Here is a 14,868-nt window from a genome sequence, read left to right as displayed (position 1 = left end):
CACATAGTAGCATAGCAGATAGCATCCAACAAATATTCTTGTGTTGTTTTTAACAATGTTTGCATCATTTGAAGGCCATGTTTATGTATATGTATAGATTGTAGCACCCTCAAATAAGAGTAGACATTAAAACGGGACTAAAAATTGAAAATGTCATACTTCATATCCATAAACCAATGCTCATAAATACAGATAATTACAGTAGAGCATAAGCAGATGGTAAATTAGTTAAAAATCAGTACCAAAGGAATAAAATTACCGAGGGCAATTTCGTAATTACAGCTCTGGGTAAATTCGTTAGCGTTATATGTTATCATCATCGTCAAACCGGGAAACAAGGGAAGAACAATCTGTTCAAAAAACGACACCGTAACGATGGATAAACAGCCGGCGAGCAGCTGGAGTATCCACACCCGGCCGGAGATAACCGCCAAGTACGAGATCTTCGAGCGAGTCGGATCCGGAGCCTACGCCGACGTGTACCGAGCTCGCCGCATCTCCGACGGCCTCACCGTCGCTCTCAAGGAGATCTTCGACTACCAATCAGCCTTCCGGGAGATCGACGCCCTCTCCATCCTCCACGGATCCCCCAACGTCGTCCTTATGCACGAGTACTTCTGGCGCGAGGACGAGAACGCAGTGATCGTCCTCGAGTTCCTCAGGTCTGATCTCTCCGCAGTGATCCGAGACGCCAAGAGGAGGAAGAAGAAAGGATCAGGAGGAGATGGATTCTCCGTGGGGGAGATTAAGAGATGGATGATTCAGATTCTCAATGGCGTCGATGCTTGCCATAGGAATCTGATCGTTCACAGAGATTTAAAGCCTGGGAACATGTTAGTGTCTGATGATGGAGTGCTCAAGCTTGCTGATTTTGGTCAGGTTTGTATAAAGTTTCGGTCTTTGAATCAAATTTAGTTTACCCTTATTGTAAAGTTTCAATCTTTGAATCAAATTTAGTTTACCCTTATTGTAAAGTTTCGATCTTTGAATCAAGTTTGTAATAACGTGTGTTGTTTGGCTGCTTGGGTTGTTTTACAGGCTAGGATACTCATGGAGCCTGATAACGTCGCTGCAGATGAAGAGAGAGAAGGAGAAGCCAGCAGGGAGCCACCAGAAGTGATTCCTGATTATGTGAACTCGTCTCAGAAAGGCTCAGAAGGTCAGGAACAGGAGGTACTGAGTAGAGACGAGTACTTTCGACAGGTGGAAGAGCTCAAGGCTAAGCAGGTTGTGAGGGATGACACTGATAAGGACTCCAACGTGCCTGATGGAGACGCGTCTTGTCTTGCCACGTGTACTGTTAGTGAAATGGATGATGATTTCGGGACGAACTCTTTTGCTTATGATGAGGAGGGATTGGATGGTGGTGGAGAAGGTTTGATGACATCTTGCGTGGGGACCAGGTGGTTTAGACCACCGGAGCTTCTTTACGGATCTACAATGTATGGGTTGGAGATCGATCTGTGGTCGCTTGGTTGCGTGTTTGCGGAGCTCTTGTCTCTGGAGCCTTTGTTCCCTGGAGTTTCGGATATAGATCAGATCAGCAGAGTAACCAACGTGCTGGGGAACTTAAACGAAGAGGTTTGGCCAGGATGTGTTGATCTTCCTGACTACAAGTCGATCTCGTTTGCTGAAGTAGAGTCTCCTCTTGGTGTAGAAGGATGTCTTCCCAACCATTCAGGGGATGTGATATCGCTGCTCAAGAAGCTTATCTGTTACGATCCAGCTAGGAGAGCTACTGCTGTGGAGATGTTGAGTGATAAATATTTCAAGGAAGAGCCTCTTCCGGTGCCTGTTTCAGAGCTCTATGTGCCTCCGACGATGAGTGGGCCAGATGAGGAGGACTCTCCTAGGAAGTGGAATGATTACAGAGAAATGGATTCAGATTCAGATGGCTTTGGACCTGTGAATGTGAAGCCTACAAGTAGTGGATTTACAATAGAATTCCCCTGAGCCTTAATGGCATTTAAGGTACGCAGTAAAAAGCTTTGCCTCTTTCTCCTTCAGACAAATGTGTGCTTGCCTAAGATCTTAATACCACTAGGTCTTAGCTTGTTTGGTTTTATATTGCTTTTGGAATTATTTGCTGCTTTCTTCTCTCATAACTCTGTTTTTTTTCTCTGCGCCGTCTCATCATTGATCTCAATTGTGTTTATCTCTGATGTTTCCTCAGATGGATTACATTGTGCATGGCTCCATGATTGAGAATCTTGATCAGCCGACTTCCCTGCATCTGTGTCAAGATTGTGTTGTGTATTGTTTCTCTTGTACTGAAAAAAAAAACAGTTACAATTACAATTGGAAAGTTGGTGTTAGCCTTTAGCTCAATAGCTAAAGAGCTATAAAAGCTTTTGTATGATCTGTTTATCCATTTTGTTCTTTTCATATAGAAAATGTGTAATATTTTCTCTCATCATGGTCATTATTCATAGTTGATGATGGTTCAATGAGTGATATAATAAGGCCACGAATCCTCGTTGTCATGAAGACAGTACGGCGATGAACGTGTGTGTACGTGCGGAGACTCTGCAGGTTTGGAGCTCCGGCGGTAGTGGCGTCTCCTTGCGGCGCGCCTAGGGCGAACAGCCCGGTTTCTACGTGTTTGGGCCGTGTGGCCGTCGTGTATTTCTTGGGCTTGGCCCATTGTTTGTTTTTGTCTTGTGGCCCGTAGTATCGTGGGCTTTTGTTTAAATCCCATTCTGTTTGGGCTTCGGCCCTGGGCTTGGCCCATCTATCAATAAAAACAATTTGGGAAAAAAAAAAACTAGTTTCCGCATTCATCTTGTGAAAATAACACGTTATAGGACTATAAAGTTAAATAATAAACTTAAGGGGTTATTTGAGAAATTAGACTAAAGATGAGAGGCTAAAAGATAAATTAACAACAGTTTGCAGCTCTACACACCCTTTAGGGTTTTTTCTTGAGGGGAACCAGGCCTTGAGAGAATCGGAGAGAAATGGGGTCAAACGAAAGAGAGCATCACCCTCCCCACATCAGCAGTCTCGTCGTGCGTCCGTCCGGAAGCAACGACGGAGAAGGCGACCGCCACGCCGCCGCCGAAGATGACTCTCGCGACCGGCCCTCAATCCCTCGCTCGGATCGTCATAAGAGTGACAATGGTTCGTATCTCCTCCACAATTATTACATCACATCCCATATAGTTTCGGTTTCTGAATTTTGGGAGTGTAGAACACTAAGCAGGGTTTTGTCTGTATGTCGTGTATTGAGAATGTTAGTCTGATTGTGTCAAGTTTCTGTTTTGAGATTCTTTTGTATACAACTTGTTTTTGACAATGCCCCATGTGCTTTTTTTTTTTTCTCTTGGTGATAGAATCTTGTTTTGCTACAGGTGATAGAATCAGTTACACTTGTATTCTTGAGATGTTAACACTGCTACAGATGCATAACAACATAGCTTTTTCTCTTGCATGTTTTGTTTGGTGTAGTGTATACGTTGAGGCACCAACGAGCTTGTCATTTCACATTGTCAGCACTTCACTGTTTTCTATTGTTCTTACCCCGTCTCCTTCTGCTTGGCATCTTCTTCTTTTTATGTTTAGGACATAGAACTCGTGCAAGTTCTAGCTCACCACTCCGTCGTCCATATGAAGATCACCACCGACACGGCTCTGATCTTAATCATTCAGGAGCTCTACTTCGTGGTGGCCGAGAGTTCAGCAGTAGAAGGGAGTCATCTGGGAGACACAGAGACTATTCACCACCCCATGCTAGAGTTGGAGCTGGATCTCGTCGCTTTGATGGGCCTGAACCTGCTCATGGCCGCTCTTTTAGAAGCGATGGCATTGGCAGAAACAATAATCATCCAAAGGTGCAACCAAGAGATGGAGATTGGTACTGTCTAGATCCACTGTAAGTACTAGTATCCTTGGCTATGAATAAGAACTCTTGATTTGTTTGTTTATTATCTTTATAGGTTTCATTTGTATGTATATTTTTGTTTGGGTTATTAAATACAGATGTAGGAACTTGAACTTTGCGAGACGGGAAGTGTGTTTCAAGTGCAAGAGGCGTCGCTATGCACCTGCCAATACTCCTGCACCCCCTCGTCTTCTTCCTCCTCCCATGAATCTCTCCCCAAGAAGAGACTTCAATGGCTACAGGTCTCCTCCACGTGGCTACCCCAGAGACTACCCGCCGCCAAGACTTGACCATCCCACATGGAGAGACAGAGACAGAGAAGGAGGAGACCGTCTGCGTTACTCCAACCTCGAGTATCCTCCTAACAGAAGATTAGCATCTGACTGGGTCCCGGAACCTCACTATGAGAGACGACCACCTCTCAGTCCACCTCGTGGTGGCGGATGGGGACGACATTCAAGAGAGAGGAGCAGATCACCGCCAATGAGAGGGCCTCCACCACCGCTAAGAGATTACCGCCGTGATAGTTACTTAGAGAGAGGAGGGAGAGAGGATCAGCGTGGTGGCGACAGAGACAGGATGAGAAACGGTTACTGATACCAGAACAGTGTGTATGTCTTGGGGAACATGGTTTAGACAGTCAAAAATTTTCCCTGAAAATCAAATCAAAGCGACCTTTGTATTACACCTTAGATTCTTTTGTGCTAAATTTGAACGTTTAGCGAAGTTTTGTGCTCTTTATGCAAAAAAAAAAGTTCCGGAAAGAAATCAAAATACTGCTCTTCTTTTTCCTACTTCCAAAACTCGACGGTAAGAGTGACGACTAGTCTGCCTACGTGTCGGTTCACAATTGGTAGGCATCTAAAACACGCACATTTTAAAGGTCTTTTAGATAGTTTTTTTATTCAGAGACGATCGAACGGTGGAAAGACGGCGAAACATAAAGCTTTTATGAATTTAAACCGTTGGATCAGTGTAGTTAATGATAACCGTACGATGAAAACGCCGCGCAAATCTAACCGTCGAATATAATTTAAGAAAATTGAAATTTCAAAACATGTTAGAAAGAGGGAGGAGAGATGCTGTGTGGAAGAAGAAGAAGGAAGAACAAAACCGAAAGTGTCTTATTGAGGGGGGCTTCTCCTTCTTCTGCTTCGTCGTCATCGTCTTCGTGAGCTAAAACCCCAATAGAAACCCTAATTCTCCCCAATCTCTCTCTCTCCCAAAGCTTATCACTTTCTCCCTCTCTATACGCGGATCAAATTCAAAGTCCCGAGCTTTAACAGCCGCCGGCGAATCGGTTCTGATTCTTTTTCCGCGCTCCGTCGTGGGGGATACGGATCTGGGTTTTCTCTGCGTGTTACTTTGAGCTGATCTGTGTCAATTTTGTAGAAAAGGAAACTTTCTGGGTTCCTTTTGGAGATTCGAAAATTGTGGAGATGGGTGAAGGAGGCGGCGGAGGAGGAGAATTCCCGCCAAAAAAGGAAGGTGTAACTGATGAGTCTGGTTTCCCGGCGAAGACGCCAGCGAGGCAACTCGACTTCACTGGTGGCTCCGCTGAACATTCACTGTCTAAACCAGCTCCTCCTACTGTCGTTGCTACGGTGGTTAAGACAATCGCCACTCCGTCCGTTTCTTCTTCACCGATTACGACGACGATGGCGTCGCGGCTTCATCCGGTGGTACGACCGACGGTGCCAGTGGTGGCGACTAATTCGCCTTCACAGTCACAAATCGTTAACGCGCCAATTAGGCATCCGTAAGTTTTTTTGTCTAGTTGATTCCTTTTGCTTCCTCCTTCGATAAATGTTTTGAATTTGCAGAAGTTTGATTTTTTTTGTTTTTGTGAAAAATCCAAACTTTTAGTGATTGAATTTGCAGAAATTTGATTTAAATCTTCAACCTTTTGAATCTTTAACATATCCAATAATTAAAGCTTTCTTAGTACACTCTTATTCACCTTTGATATTACCTCAATGATTTTTTCGAAATTTTCAACCTTTTCTTCTTTTTTTTGCTTTTTTTTTTTACAGAAAGCCGGAATCTCCAATATCTAGAGCAAGGCCTATTGTGGAAGGTAGAGATGGAACCCCTCAAAAGAAGAAGCAGTGTAACTGTAAACACTCCCGCTGCTTGAAACTGTATGTCTTCTTCCTATTCATGCTTAGAGATTAGCATTTATCAAAAACTTGTTATGTTTGTAGTTTCTTTGTGTGCTAACATGTTAGTCTGGTTAAATTGACTACTCAAGCTATTGCATGTTCATACCATTCCCTTTATATGTCCTTAATTGTAGATTTTTGAATTGCAGATTCTGGTTGTGCTTTAGTCTTTTTAACCTTCGTAGACTTAAACTCTGCTGTATCTTTACAGGTACTGTGAATGCTTTGCGTCCGGAACATATTGTGATGGTTGTAACTGTGTCAATTGTTTCAACAACGTTGACAACGAACCTGCAAGACGAGATGCTGTTGAAGCAACTCTGGAGCGGAATCCAAATGCTTTCAGACCAAAAATTGCTAGCAGTCCACATGGTGTTAGGGATAAAAGGGTACGTTGTTTTGAGGATTAACAACGTTACTGATAAATAAAAGCATTTACATAGTGAGATGCTTAAACTGTTGATGTGTCTTTTGCAGGAGGAGATTGGTGAAGTTGTGTTGTTAGGGAAACATAACAAAGGGTGCCACTGCAAGAAATCAGGATGCCTTAAGAAGTATTGCGAGTGCTTTCAAGCCAACATTCTTTGCTCCGAGAACTGCAGATGCTTGGATTGCAAAAACTTTGACGGAAGTGAGGAGAGACAAGCTCTGTTTCACGGTGAACATGCCAACAACATGGCTTATCTCCAACAAGCAGCAAACGCAGCCATTACCGGAGCTGTTGGCTCCTCTGGCTTTGCTCCTTCCCCAGCACCTAAGAGAAGGAAAGGTCATGATATTTCTTTCAACCAAGCAACCAAAGATTCATCTACTCATCGACTTGGCCAGTTTCAACAGGTTTGCAAGTTCCCAATTTAGTCTATATGTGCTTTTGTGTATCCATTTATAATATCCCTTTTATTGGTATTTAGGCAAATAATGGAAGAACTAGTGGCCCAACCTCAGGTGCATCTCCAGCAACTGTTTCTAGGCCTGGTGGCAATTCATCGGCAGCTCCATCAAAGTTTGTATATAGGTGAAATTTCTGCTGTTCTCAAGTTATCTATTTGATCCAAAGAGCTGCATAGAACTGAAGTTTATGTTGTATATTTTTTTTTGAAGGTCTCTCTTAGCAGATATAATCCAACCTCAGGATGTGAAAGCGCTTTGCTCTGTGTTGGTCGCTGTAGCCGGAGAAGCAGCAAAGACATTAACAGGTTTAACTTTGAGTGAAAGACTCTTTATTGCTGACGTTTCACCTCTCTGTGTGTGTATTATTCATTGACCTTCCTTTATTTTTGTTCTTAGATAAAAGAAATGAAGCAGAAACTTGTTTAGCTTCTTCTGCTCAAGATAACTCCCAAGGGAATAAAGATGTTGAGATGGTTGCAGCTGATGCAAACCAAGCTGATAAGTCTGGACCAGAGGGTTCCAATTCAGATGCCTCTAAAGGAAATCCATTATCTCCAGCAACTCTGGCTTTGATGTGTGATGAACAGGACACTATCTTCATGGTAGCAGCAGCTGAACCTAATGGTTCAGTGGACCCTGGTGGCTGCGGAACAAACTCACAGGAGAAGTCAGAGACTTACGCAGAGCAGGAGAGGGTGGTGTTAACCAAGTTCAGAGATTGCCTTAGTAGACTTATCTCTTACGCAGAAATAAAAGGTACTGTTGTTACTTCACACACAACTCAGCAAGAAAGTTTCTTCTCTAATTAGTTAAGTTTGTTGGTTTTTGCAGAATCAAAGTGTTCATATTTAGCAAGAAGGCATATACAGCCACCCCCAACCGCAAGCGCAACGGTGAAAACCGAGAATGGGATTCAGCAAATACCACAGCCACCAACCACTGCTCAACCTACACTCACCAAACCACAGCCGTTGCAGCCAACGACCACAACAAGTACATCAACCACTCAGCATCCTCATAAACCTCCAGCTTTGCCGGAGAAGAAAGACTCTACTTAGGACAAAAATAACTTACCAGAGAGAACATAAACAACAAGCTTCCTCACCACTGCCTCACTTTACGAGGTAATGTTACCATAGTTTTTCTCGTCTCCTCTTTAAGCCTCTTCCAGATTTTGGAGAGAGCTTTTGTTTCTTTACTACACGAGTTATTTATTATTATTACTTGTTAGTTTTCTGTTACTTTTTTTCCTTTTGATTGTTTTGGTTGCCGAAACATCCTTGTTTGCTATGTCTAGTTATGGTGTTCTCTTTTCAACTTATGTAACATTAGAGAGTAACATATAATAAAATCCCCAGTTTTACTAAAGTTGTAACTGATATATTATTTTCTGTTTGACCAAAACAATGAAGCAATTCTACTATTTTCTTAACCATTGGAACATACATGAGAATGGAGTCACTACAAACATTTTATTAAGAACATAATAATCAAGTGTTTAAAACAAAGCACCTTAGGAACTGTTGCTTTCAAGTAACAAGAGAGATTAATTTATTCTCATTTAGTGACTAACACTTTGAACCTCTCCATAAACATATTTCAAACGTTTATTTGCTGATTACTTTTAAGCTCCCTTCTTGTGCATTCACATTCGAGACCTCGATGACGCCTTAGGTTCACTCTGCAGTCAAAAACCAGAGTTCCATCATGAATCAGGGCAAAAAGACTGGGAAAAAAAAATGAATAAACTGATGATAGCCGGACTACTACTGCATTCATAAGCTTGGAAACATTTATTTCATAGCTCTAAGTAGGCTATAACCATACTACACGATCGTCTTTGCAGCCTTAGCGAACCAAATTACAAAAACAAATCTACATGGGTCAATGCTAAACTTAGTCTCAAGATATTATATCTATAACTCTGCTTGGGGGGTTTAATCCATGTTCACCTTGTCAAGCTATTTGTTAATAGGCAACTTAGTTGGGGAACTGTGTTCTCTTGTGATATCATAATAATGTAAAAGAAAATTGAGAGATTTACCAGAAGCATTTTATTCATTGCCCTTTCCTCCAGATACCTAGAAGGTTTGAAAAAGCCTCCATAAGTCTCGGACAATCTCTTGAGCCTTTCATATATGTACTTAGGTCCAACCGTGTCTGCCCAGAAAATAATTCCTCCGCTGCAACAAGGAACCAAAAGAGAAAAGATCATCACCAACTTTTTAGTCATAGAAAAATAAAAAGGAAAAACCTTTGCTTATTGACTTGTTAGCAAATGACCAAAGAGACTCAACGAGATGATAAAGATGGATACTTCAACTTTAAGTGCAAACAGAGCATAATTTTTCTTTTCTGAATTACATTAAAATTCTTACCGGTAAGAAGGAAAACTCATTCCAAGGACAGATGCAACGTCCAAGTCTGAGGCTCGGATCACAACTCCTTCATCTAGGACACGGCACGCCTCGTTAACCACAGGGAACAAGATCATCTCCACAATCTCTTTATCACTTACTGATATAGGCTGCAAAAGAAAGACAAGGAGGCTTCACTAACTTTTGAAAACTACCAAATAATAATACTACTTATATTTCGTAAAACATCATTTTTGTTCATACCTTCCCACCGGGCATGATATTGGTAAGTTTCCTAGATTCCTCAACAACTGAAAGCACTGATGAATCAGGTTTTGGTTTGCTTCCCTTCTCATAAATATAGTATCCTCTCCCGTTGATTTTGCCTGAAGCAGCAAAATGTTAAAAGTGGGCAGATGAGAAGTTTTCAAAGGCAAGAGCAAATGACATACCATTTCGCCCGCTCTTAACCAGAAGCTCGGTCAGTGGAGATCTGAACATGCGGTCACCATAGGCCTTGGCATATATCTCCTTAACTGCCATTCCAATCCCATGTCCAGCCAGATCACCTAGCCTGCGAAGTAAGTTATCCCACAAAGAGTAAAGCTCTCTACACACATTCAAAAAGTGGTAGGTGACGAAATAAGGAAGGAGGGAGAGATTTACTGGAAAGGACCCAGTGGCAAGCCAAAAGATGTGATAACTCTGTCGACTCTGAACAAGTCAACACCTAGATTGACCAACATATGAGCACCTTGTGTATACGGAAAGAATGTCCTGTTCACTGCAAAGCCTATGCAGTTTCCAACCACCACCGGAACTTTCTTTATTGCCTTTCCAACCGCCATGAGATCCAGAATCACCTGAGCAGAAGTATTCTCTGTACGAACTATCTCGAGAAGGGTCATGATATGTGCCGGGCTGTATAAAACAGACAAACCTTTGTTAGTTACATTAAAAATACGAAAAGCTTAGAAAGTCTTTGAGATATTGAATATGCACCTGAAGAAATGTGCACCAACAATGCGATCTTTTGAGTTAGTTTTTTCCCCAATTACGTTGAGGTCGATAGTAGATGTATTGCTCGCCAAAATGCAATGTGGTGGACAGATCTCTTCGATTTCTTTGAATATCTTTTGTTTCAACTGAATGTTTTCAATCACTGCCTGAAAATTATACCAGAAGCAACACCTTATAGTCAGAGGAAAATTTTATTTACTAACTAGATTTGATTATACTTGAAACCAAAGAGAAGGGAGATAAAGAGTAAGGCATACCTCTATAACCATGTCCACATCTTTGAATTCTGAGTAATCGAGTACCCCCTTGAGCAACGAGAGGGCCTTTCCTGCTTTGTCTTGTGTCAGTTTTCCCCTAGATACCAAGCTTTTGAGATTTGCTGTCACAAGAAAAAATCAACTTTATTGCATCTACTGTAAACAGGAACAGTGATAACCATATAGTCTATTACTCCATCACTATGTTGCACCGGGACGGATACGGGGACAGATACTGGTACGGAAGCGGGGACGGGAAACGGCAAAACTAAAAAATTATGGGTACGGGTACGGCAAATATATATATATTAAAAATATATATATGCTATCCATAATGGACAAAATAAGAAAAGAGTACACCAAAATCTTAACATAAAAAATAATTCAATATATTATTTTAAATAATAATAATAAAAACAATAATTAAACATTTTTTTAATCAAACTTGGGTTCATCTAATAAAAGTTCATAAACTTAGAAACAAGATTGAAAGTTAAAAATACAGTTAAAATTTTACTTCTTTTTATTTTTTGGAAAAGGTAAATGAATTAGCTTAAGATACAATAATATTGAAAAAAAAATATTTCAAATATTCCATAAATGAACTATCCCGTCCCCGAAGTGTCCCCGTGCTGTTTCTATGGTGTTTCCGTCCCGGAAACGTTTCCGGTACGGGTACGTGAACCAAACCGCCGTCCCCGTCATATGCTATGTATGCTTCTTTTGGCTCAAAACAACTCACTGAGGTGTTTATACACCTTTCTAACTTCTTATAATACCAAGATATACACTTATAGTATATAGTAACTGGATATTTTCTGGATTGAGAATAAGAACCTTCAACTGATTTTATTCCTTTCTGAAGGTAGTCTGGATTAATTTCTTTGAGCACAACTCTTGTATTGCTTAGAAGTAGAGCGGTAGCGATGCCAGAACCCATCAGACCTCCACCAATAACTGCAACTTTCTTCATCGGTCTCGGTTTCAATCCAACGTCAGTTACATTAGGCACCTGGAAAATGTTTAAAAATATGCTCAGACGTGGAAACAAGAAGTACTAGGAGCAACAAACGCAGTGCAGTTTAATCCTAACGAAACTATAGCTTTAGGAGGATTAAAAGGTTTGGACAATCTCACCTTCGATGTTGCACGCTGTGCGAAGAAAACATGAACAAGAGCCTTTGCAGTGTCTGACATTACTAACTGCTTGAAAACTTCTGCTTCCTGCATAGTGAATCAAGGAGTGTTATTAACAAAGCACAAAGCTATTAAACAAATTAAGGAAACCAGAAGACAGTGTCAATGTCACCTTGAGAACTCCACTATATCCTCCATGGACGATTCCTTCTTCAATCACATCAATGCAAGCATGGTGCTGAGGCATATTCGGAGCTATCTTCTTGGCTAGCTGTCTAGTATCCTTCAGTATAGCACGAGCTTCAGATAAAGAACCAATCTTGTCGGTCCTGTGCAGTGAACGCAAAAAGGGTTTACGTCCCTCTGCAATGTCTAGAGCCCACTTTCTGGACGTGCTCAGCAATTCTCCAGACGGCACCAGAGCATCAACGAGACCGAACTTCTGCCCCTCCTCTGACGATATCGACTTGGAAAGCTGCAAAAGTAACAAAATTCTCAGCCAAACAAATCAGATTTTGGTAACTGAACTGTTGGTAACTGCAAAAAAGCCATTCGTACCAGGATCATATCAGTTGCTTTTGCAAGGCCTACTAATCTTGGAAGACGTTGCGTTCCTTCATAGACACACAATTAGCTTGGTTATTCACAAAACTGTCTTTGTCAACTTAAAAGAAGACCAAGCTGAACAACACAAATACGTACCTCCAAAACCTGGAATAACTCCAAGTGTCAGCTCTGGTAAGCCTAGCTGAGCTTTCGGAGCAGCAACTCGAGCATGACACGCCTAAATAAATACAAGTGATACAATAATCAACACAACAACAACAAAAACAAAGAAGATACTTTTAAAAATGAGCTTGAAAAGTCTTACCATTGCCAATTCTAAACCACCACCAAGAGCTAATCCTTCAACTGCAGCAACAAGCGGCTTCCTAGAGTCTTTGATAACAAGAAAACAGTATCAATATCACATCGTGTAACAATTGCAAGCTATCATATGGAGATCCTTCAAAAAAAAAGAAGGCTAAGCTAACTACCTTCCATAAGGTTGCACACAAGATCAATGGATACTTCAGGCATAAGTGATATATCCCCTGCCCAAGAAACTAAATTGTCAACAACACAGGACACAATATGCTTTCTTTCACTATAAAAAACTTAACAACAGAAGAAACTTTTTGTACCAGTCTTATGAACTTGCTGGAAAACATTGATGTCGAAACCACCCGAGAATCTTCCACCGTTGCCTGAAATTATCAAAAATACAATCAAGGGCCTTCAGCAAACTAGACACACGAAACAAGTATAAGTAAAAGGATTGAACTTTCAATCTTTAGCCACACTTAAGATCGATAGAGATCAACAAAAGAAACTCAATTTTGTGTGTAATTTACCAGTCAAGACGATGGCCTTAACATCACTCCTCTGATTCGCGTCTTGAAACTTCTCCTTCAACCCAGAAATAACTAAATAATTCCACAAAATAAAAAAATCAGCTTAAAAGAGAAAGCAAATCAACATATCGACAATGATCAAAAGTATTAGAGCTTTTTAAATACTTGGGCTGGCCAAAGAGTTAACAGGAGGATTCGAAATGGTGATCACAGCAACACCATCGTTCCCTACTTCCATCGTCACTCCCATCTTCTTCGCCATAGCTTTTAACAAAGTTTCTAGCTTTCTTCCCTAATCGGATAAAGATCTGTGCTTTTTATTTGTCCCAGATAAGATCAAAGCGTTACGTACATTAGATTAGTAACGTGAGTGGGTTGTCTTTCCTAACATTGTTTGTTTTGTTTCGTCGTTTTTGTCATAAGCAGCAACCAAACCTCTTAGGTAACAAGGCCGAGTCGATGTTTTATTGGGCCCTTGTGGCCTTTTTCACCTAACTCATTAATATTTGGACCTTTAGTTACTTAAAAGTTAAAACCAAGCAAAAAACTTTGCCGCCAAACAAATTAAACAGTAATATTAGGCTGCTTCATTTTTCTTGTCGGCAGGCCAATTTTAAAAGTGTCTTCAAGTATTTTGAACGGAGAACAATTTGCACAGTAGATGAAAATCGGTTTCAATTTGACAGCATTAGCTACAAACAGATCAAATAGAACATAACCAATTCAAAAAGTAATTTTAAACTGAAGCTTCATGTGTAGCACAAAAATAATTGAAGTTATCTTTGTGATTATGAGTAATATAATCATCCCAAGAGATGAAAGAAAGTAATGTATATGAAACTCTTATCATGTGAGGACAAAAGAACATTATAGAGGTGAAGTAAGTTAACTATATAAGCAGGCCCAAGGACACAACTATTTTACTGGCTTCAGGCTGTCATTCTTAATATTATGCGTTGGCTAGTAGAGTTATTGCTACTGACCGAAATCTCGTGATCATTTAATTTCCACTGGGCATTTATATATTCCACTTGTTTGGGTGTGTAGATTACCTGTAGTTCAGTTATGAGTTACTACTTAGATATCTCACTCTTTCACCAAGATTTTGACCATATGAATAATGGATCGATCGTATCCAAGTCTGTCTGTGCTTAAAATATGAGACTACCGTTTTCGTTTCAAACCCTCTAAATGTACAAAATCAAGGGTTTCATTTCGTTTATTTCTTTGTTTTTGTTTTCACTCAATTAACTAGTCATATATTGCTTCATTTAACTAAATTTATCAATCTTTTTCGAGAAATGCGTATTTACGGATTTACTTTTGTTAATTTCCATATCAATATTTTTGACTTCCAACTGTAAGTTCAATGCATTTACATGCTCTCTACTAACTTTGGGCTTTGGGTGCAGCCACATGCCCTGCATGCTCACATTTATTTCACTTGTATTGTATATTTGTAGTACATTATAAACTACTATTTTTATATACATTTTTGTTTTATATCTACATTTTTGTATGCATATTAATTTCATTAATTTCATTCATGAGTATTGAGTTTATAACTACGGACGTTTAAATGAGATTGGTTAAAACACTTTAATGTCTAATCCGCGTACAAGTAACGATGCAATATTTCAACAAAAACAAACGCGAGCTAGGAAAAATTTCTGGTGGTAAAATCCTAGAAGTGCCATAATATATCACTCTAGATTTTGACACTACGAAAAACCAATACGAACTACTTATTTATTTTTTGCTAAGGAAGAA

The 14,868-nt window shown here is 40.4% G+C and overlaps 4 protein-coding genes across 5 annotated transcripts; 3 read left to right on the top strand and 1 right to left on the bottom strand.

The window, feature by feature from the left end:
• Positions 1 to 324: 324 nt before the first annotated feature.
• Positions 325 to 2,413, top strand: LOC125610033 (cyclin-dependent kinase F-1). 2 transcript variants are annotated; one of them, XR_007340041.1, is made up of 4 exons: positions 325 to 879; positions 1,039 to 1,971; positions 2,174 to 2,311; positions 2,355 to 2,413. XR_007340041.1 is itself a non-coding variant. In XM_048781687.1 (3 exons), exons 1-2 carry the CDS (start codon positions 376 to 378, stop codon positions 1,951 to 1,953), a joined length of 1,419 nt encoding a protein of 472 aa, XP_048637644.1. In that variant the 5' UTR covers positions 325 to 375; the 3' UTR covers positions 1,954 to 1,971; positions 2,174 to 2,413. The 2 variants fall into 2 exon arrangements, 1 of the variants encoding a protein (XP_048637644.1); XM_048781687.1 differs by having other exon boundaries at positions 2,174 to 2,413.
• A 479-nt stretch (positions 2,414 to 2,892) lies between these two features.
• Positions 2,893 to 4,606, top strand: LOC125610037. Its single transcript, XM_048781692.1, has 3 exons — positions 2,893 to 3,120; positions 3,562 to 3,871; positions 3,979 to 4,606. The coding sequence occupies exons 1-3, from the start codon at positions 2,958 to 2,960 to the stop codon at positions 4,475 to 4,477; spliced, it is 972 nt and encodes a 323-aa protein (XP_048637649.1). The 5' UTR covers positions 2,893 to 2,957; the 3' UTR covers positions 4,478 to 4,606.
• A 337-nt stretch (positions 4,607 to 4,943) lies between these two features.
• On the top strand, positions 4,944 to 8,301 carry LOC106375555 (protein tesmin/TSO1-like CXC 5). Its single transcript, XM_013815500.3, has 8 exons — positions 4,944 to 5,639; positions 5,914 to 6,021; positions 6,254 to 6,431; positions 6,520 to 6,879; positions 6,954 to 7,057; positions 7,144 to 7,238; positions 7,330 to 7,689; positions 7,765 to 8,301. Exons 1-8 carry the CDS (start codon positions 5,320 to 5,322, stop codon positions 7,989 to 7,991), a joined length of 1,752 nt encoding a protein of 583 aa, XP_013670954.2. The 5' UTR covers positions 4,944 to 5,319; the 3' UTR covers positions 7,992 to 8,301.
• An 85-nt stretch (positions 8,302 to 8,386) lies between these two features.
• On the bottom strand, positions 8,387 to 13,520 carry LOC106398246 (peroxisomal fatty acid beta-oxidation multifunctional protein AIM1). Its single transcript, XM_048781677.1, has 18 exons — positions 13,264 to 13,520; positions 13,099 to 13,170; positions 12,889 to 12,951; positions 12,742 to 12,798; positions 12,576 to 12,643; positions 12,407 to 12,488; positions 12,263 to 12,318; positions 11,877 to 12,179; positions 11,705 to 11,791; positions 11,405 to 11,579; positions 10,568 to 10,689; positions 10,293 to 10,456; positions 9,957 to 10,211; positions 9,743 to 9,864; positions 9,555 to 9,676; positions 9,312 to 9,460; positions 8,978 to 9,116; positions 8,387 to 8,614 (listed from the first exon to the last, which is right to left on the bottom strand). Exons 1-18 carry the CDS (start codon positions 13,358 to 13,360, stop codon positions 8,579 to 8,581), a joined length of 2,169 nt encoding a protein of 722 aa, XP_048637634.1. The 5' UTR covers positions 13,361 to 13,520; the 3' UTR covers positions 8,387 to 8,578.
• Positions 13,521 to 14,868: the final 1,348 nt, after the last annotated feature.

Source organism: Brassica napus, chromosome A1 (genome assembly GCF_020379485.1).
Source record: "Brassica napus cultivar Da-Ae chromosome A1, Da-Ae, whole genome shotgun sequence".
In the NCBI taxonomy this organism is placed as follows: domain Eukaryota; kingdom Viridiplantae; phylum Streptophyta; class Magnoliopsida; order Brassicales; family Brassicaceae; genus Brassica; species Brassica napus.
The sequence above is the reverse complement of the archived record's forward strand: the minus strand, read 5'-3'. Positions and strand labels throughout refer to the sequence as shown.

What these genes read in the sequence shown, in the direction of transcription:
- LOC125610033 (XM_048781687.1), top strand. Translation starts at nt 376, where the DNA reads ATGGATAAACAGCCGGCGAGCAGCTGGAGTATCCACACCCGGCCGGAG. An exon ending in AGCTTGCTGATTTTGGTCAG is followed by an intron (nt 880 to 1,038) that starts GTTTGTATAAAG and finishes GTTGTTTTACAG; the next exon opens with GCTAGGATACTCATGGAGCC.
- LOC125610037 (XM_048781692.1), top strand. Translation starts at nt 2,958, where the DNA reads ATGGGGTCAAACGAAAGAGAGCATCACCCTCCCCACATCAGCAGTCTC. An exon ending in TCGTCATAAGAGTGACAATG is followed by an intron (nt 3,121 to 3,561) that starts GTTCGTATCTCC and finishes TTTTATGTTTAG; the next exon opens with GACATAGAACTCGTGCAAGT. An exon ending in TGGTACTGTCTAGATCCACT is followed by an intron (nt 3,872 to 3,978) that starts GTAAGTACTAGT and finishes TATTAAATACAG; the next exon opens with ATGTAGGAACTTGAACTTTG.
- LOC106375555 (XM_013815500.3), top strand. Translation starts at nt 5,320, where the DNA reads ATGGGTGAAGGAGGCGGCGGAGGAGGAGAATTCCCGCCAAAAAAGGAA. An exon ending in ATGGTGTTAGGGATAAAAGG is followed by an intron (nt 6,432 to 6,519) that starts GTACGTTGTTTT and finishes TGTCTTTTGCAG; the next exon opens with GAGGAGATTGGTGAAGTTGT. An exon ending in CCATCAAAGTTTGTATATAG is followed by an intron (nt 7,058 to 7,143) that starts GTGAAATTTCTG and finishes TTTTTTTTGAAG; the next exon opens with GTCTCTCTTAGCAGATATAA.
- LOC106398246 (XM_048781677.1), bottom strand. Translation starts at nt 13,360, where the DNA reads ATGGCGAAGAAGATGGGAGTGACGATGGAAGTAGGGAACGATGGTGTT. An exon ending in GTTGGTGCACATTTCTTCAG is followed by an intron (nt 10,212 to 10,292) that starts GTGCATATTCAA and finishes TGTTTTATACAG; the next exon opens with CCCGGCACATATCATGACCC. An exon ending in TTGCCACTGGGTCCTTTCCA is followed by an intron (nt 9,865 to 9,956) that starts GTAAATCTCTCC and finishes CTTACTTCGCAG; the next exon opens with GCTAGGTGATCTGGCTGGAC.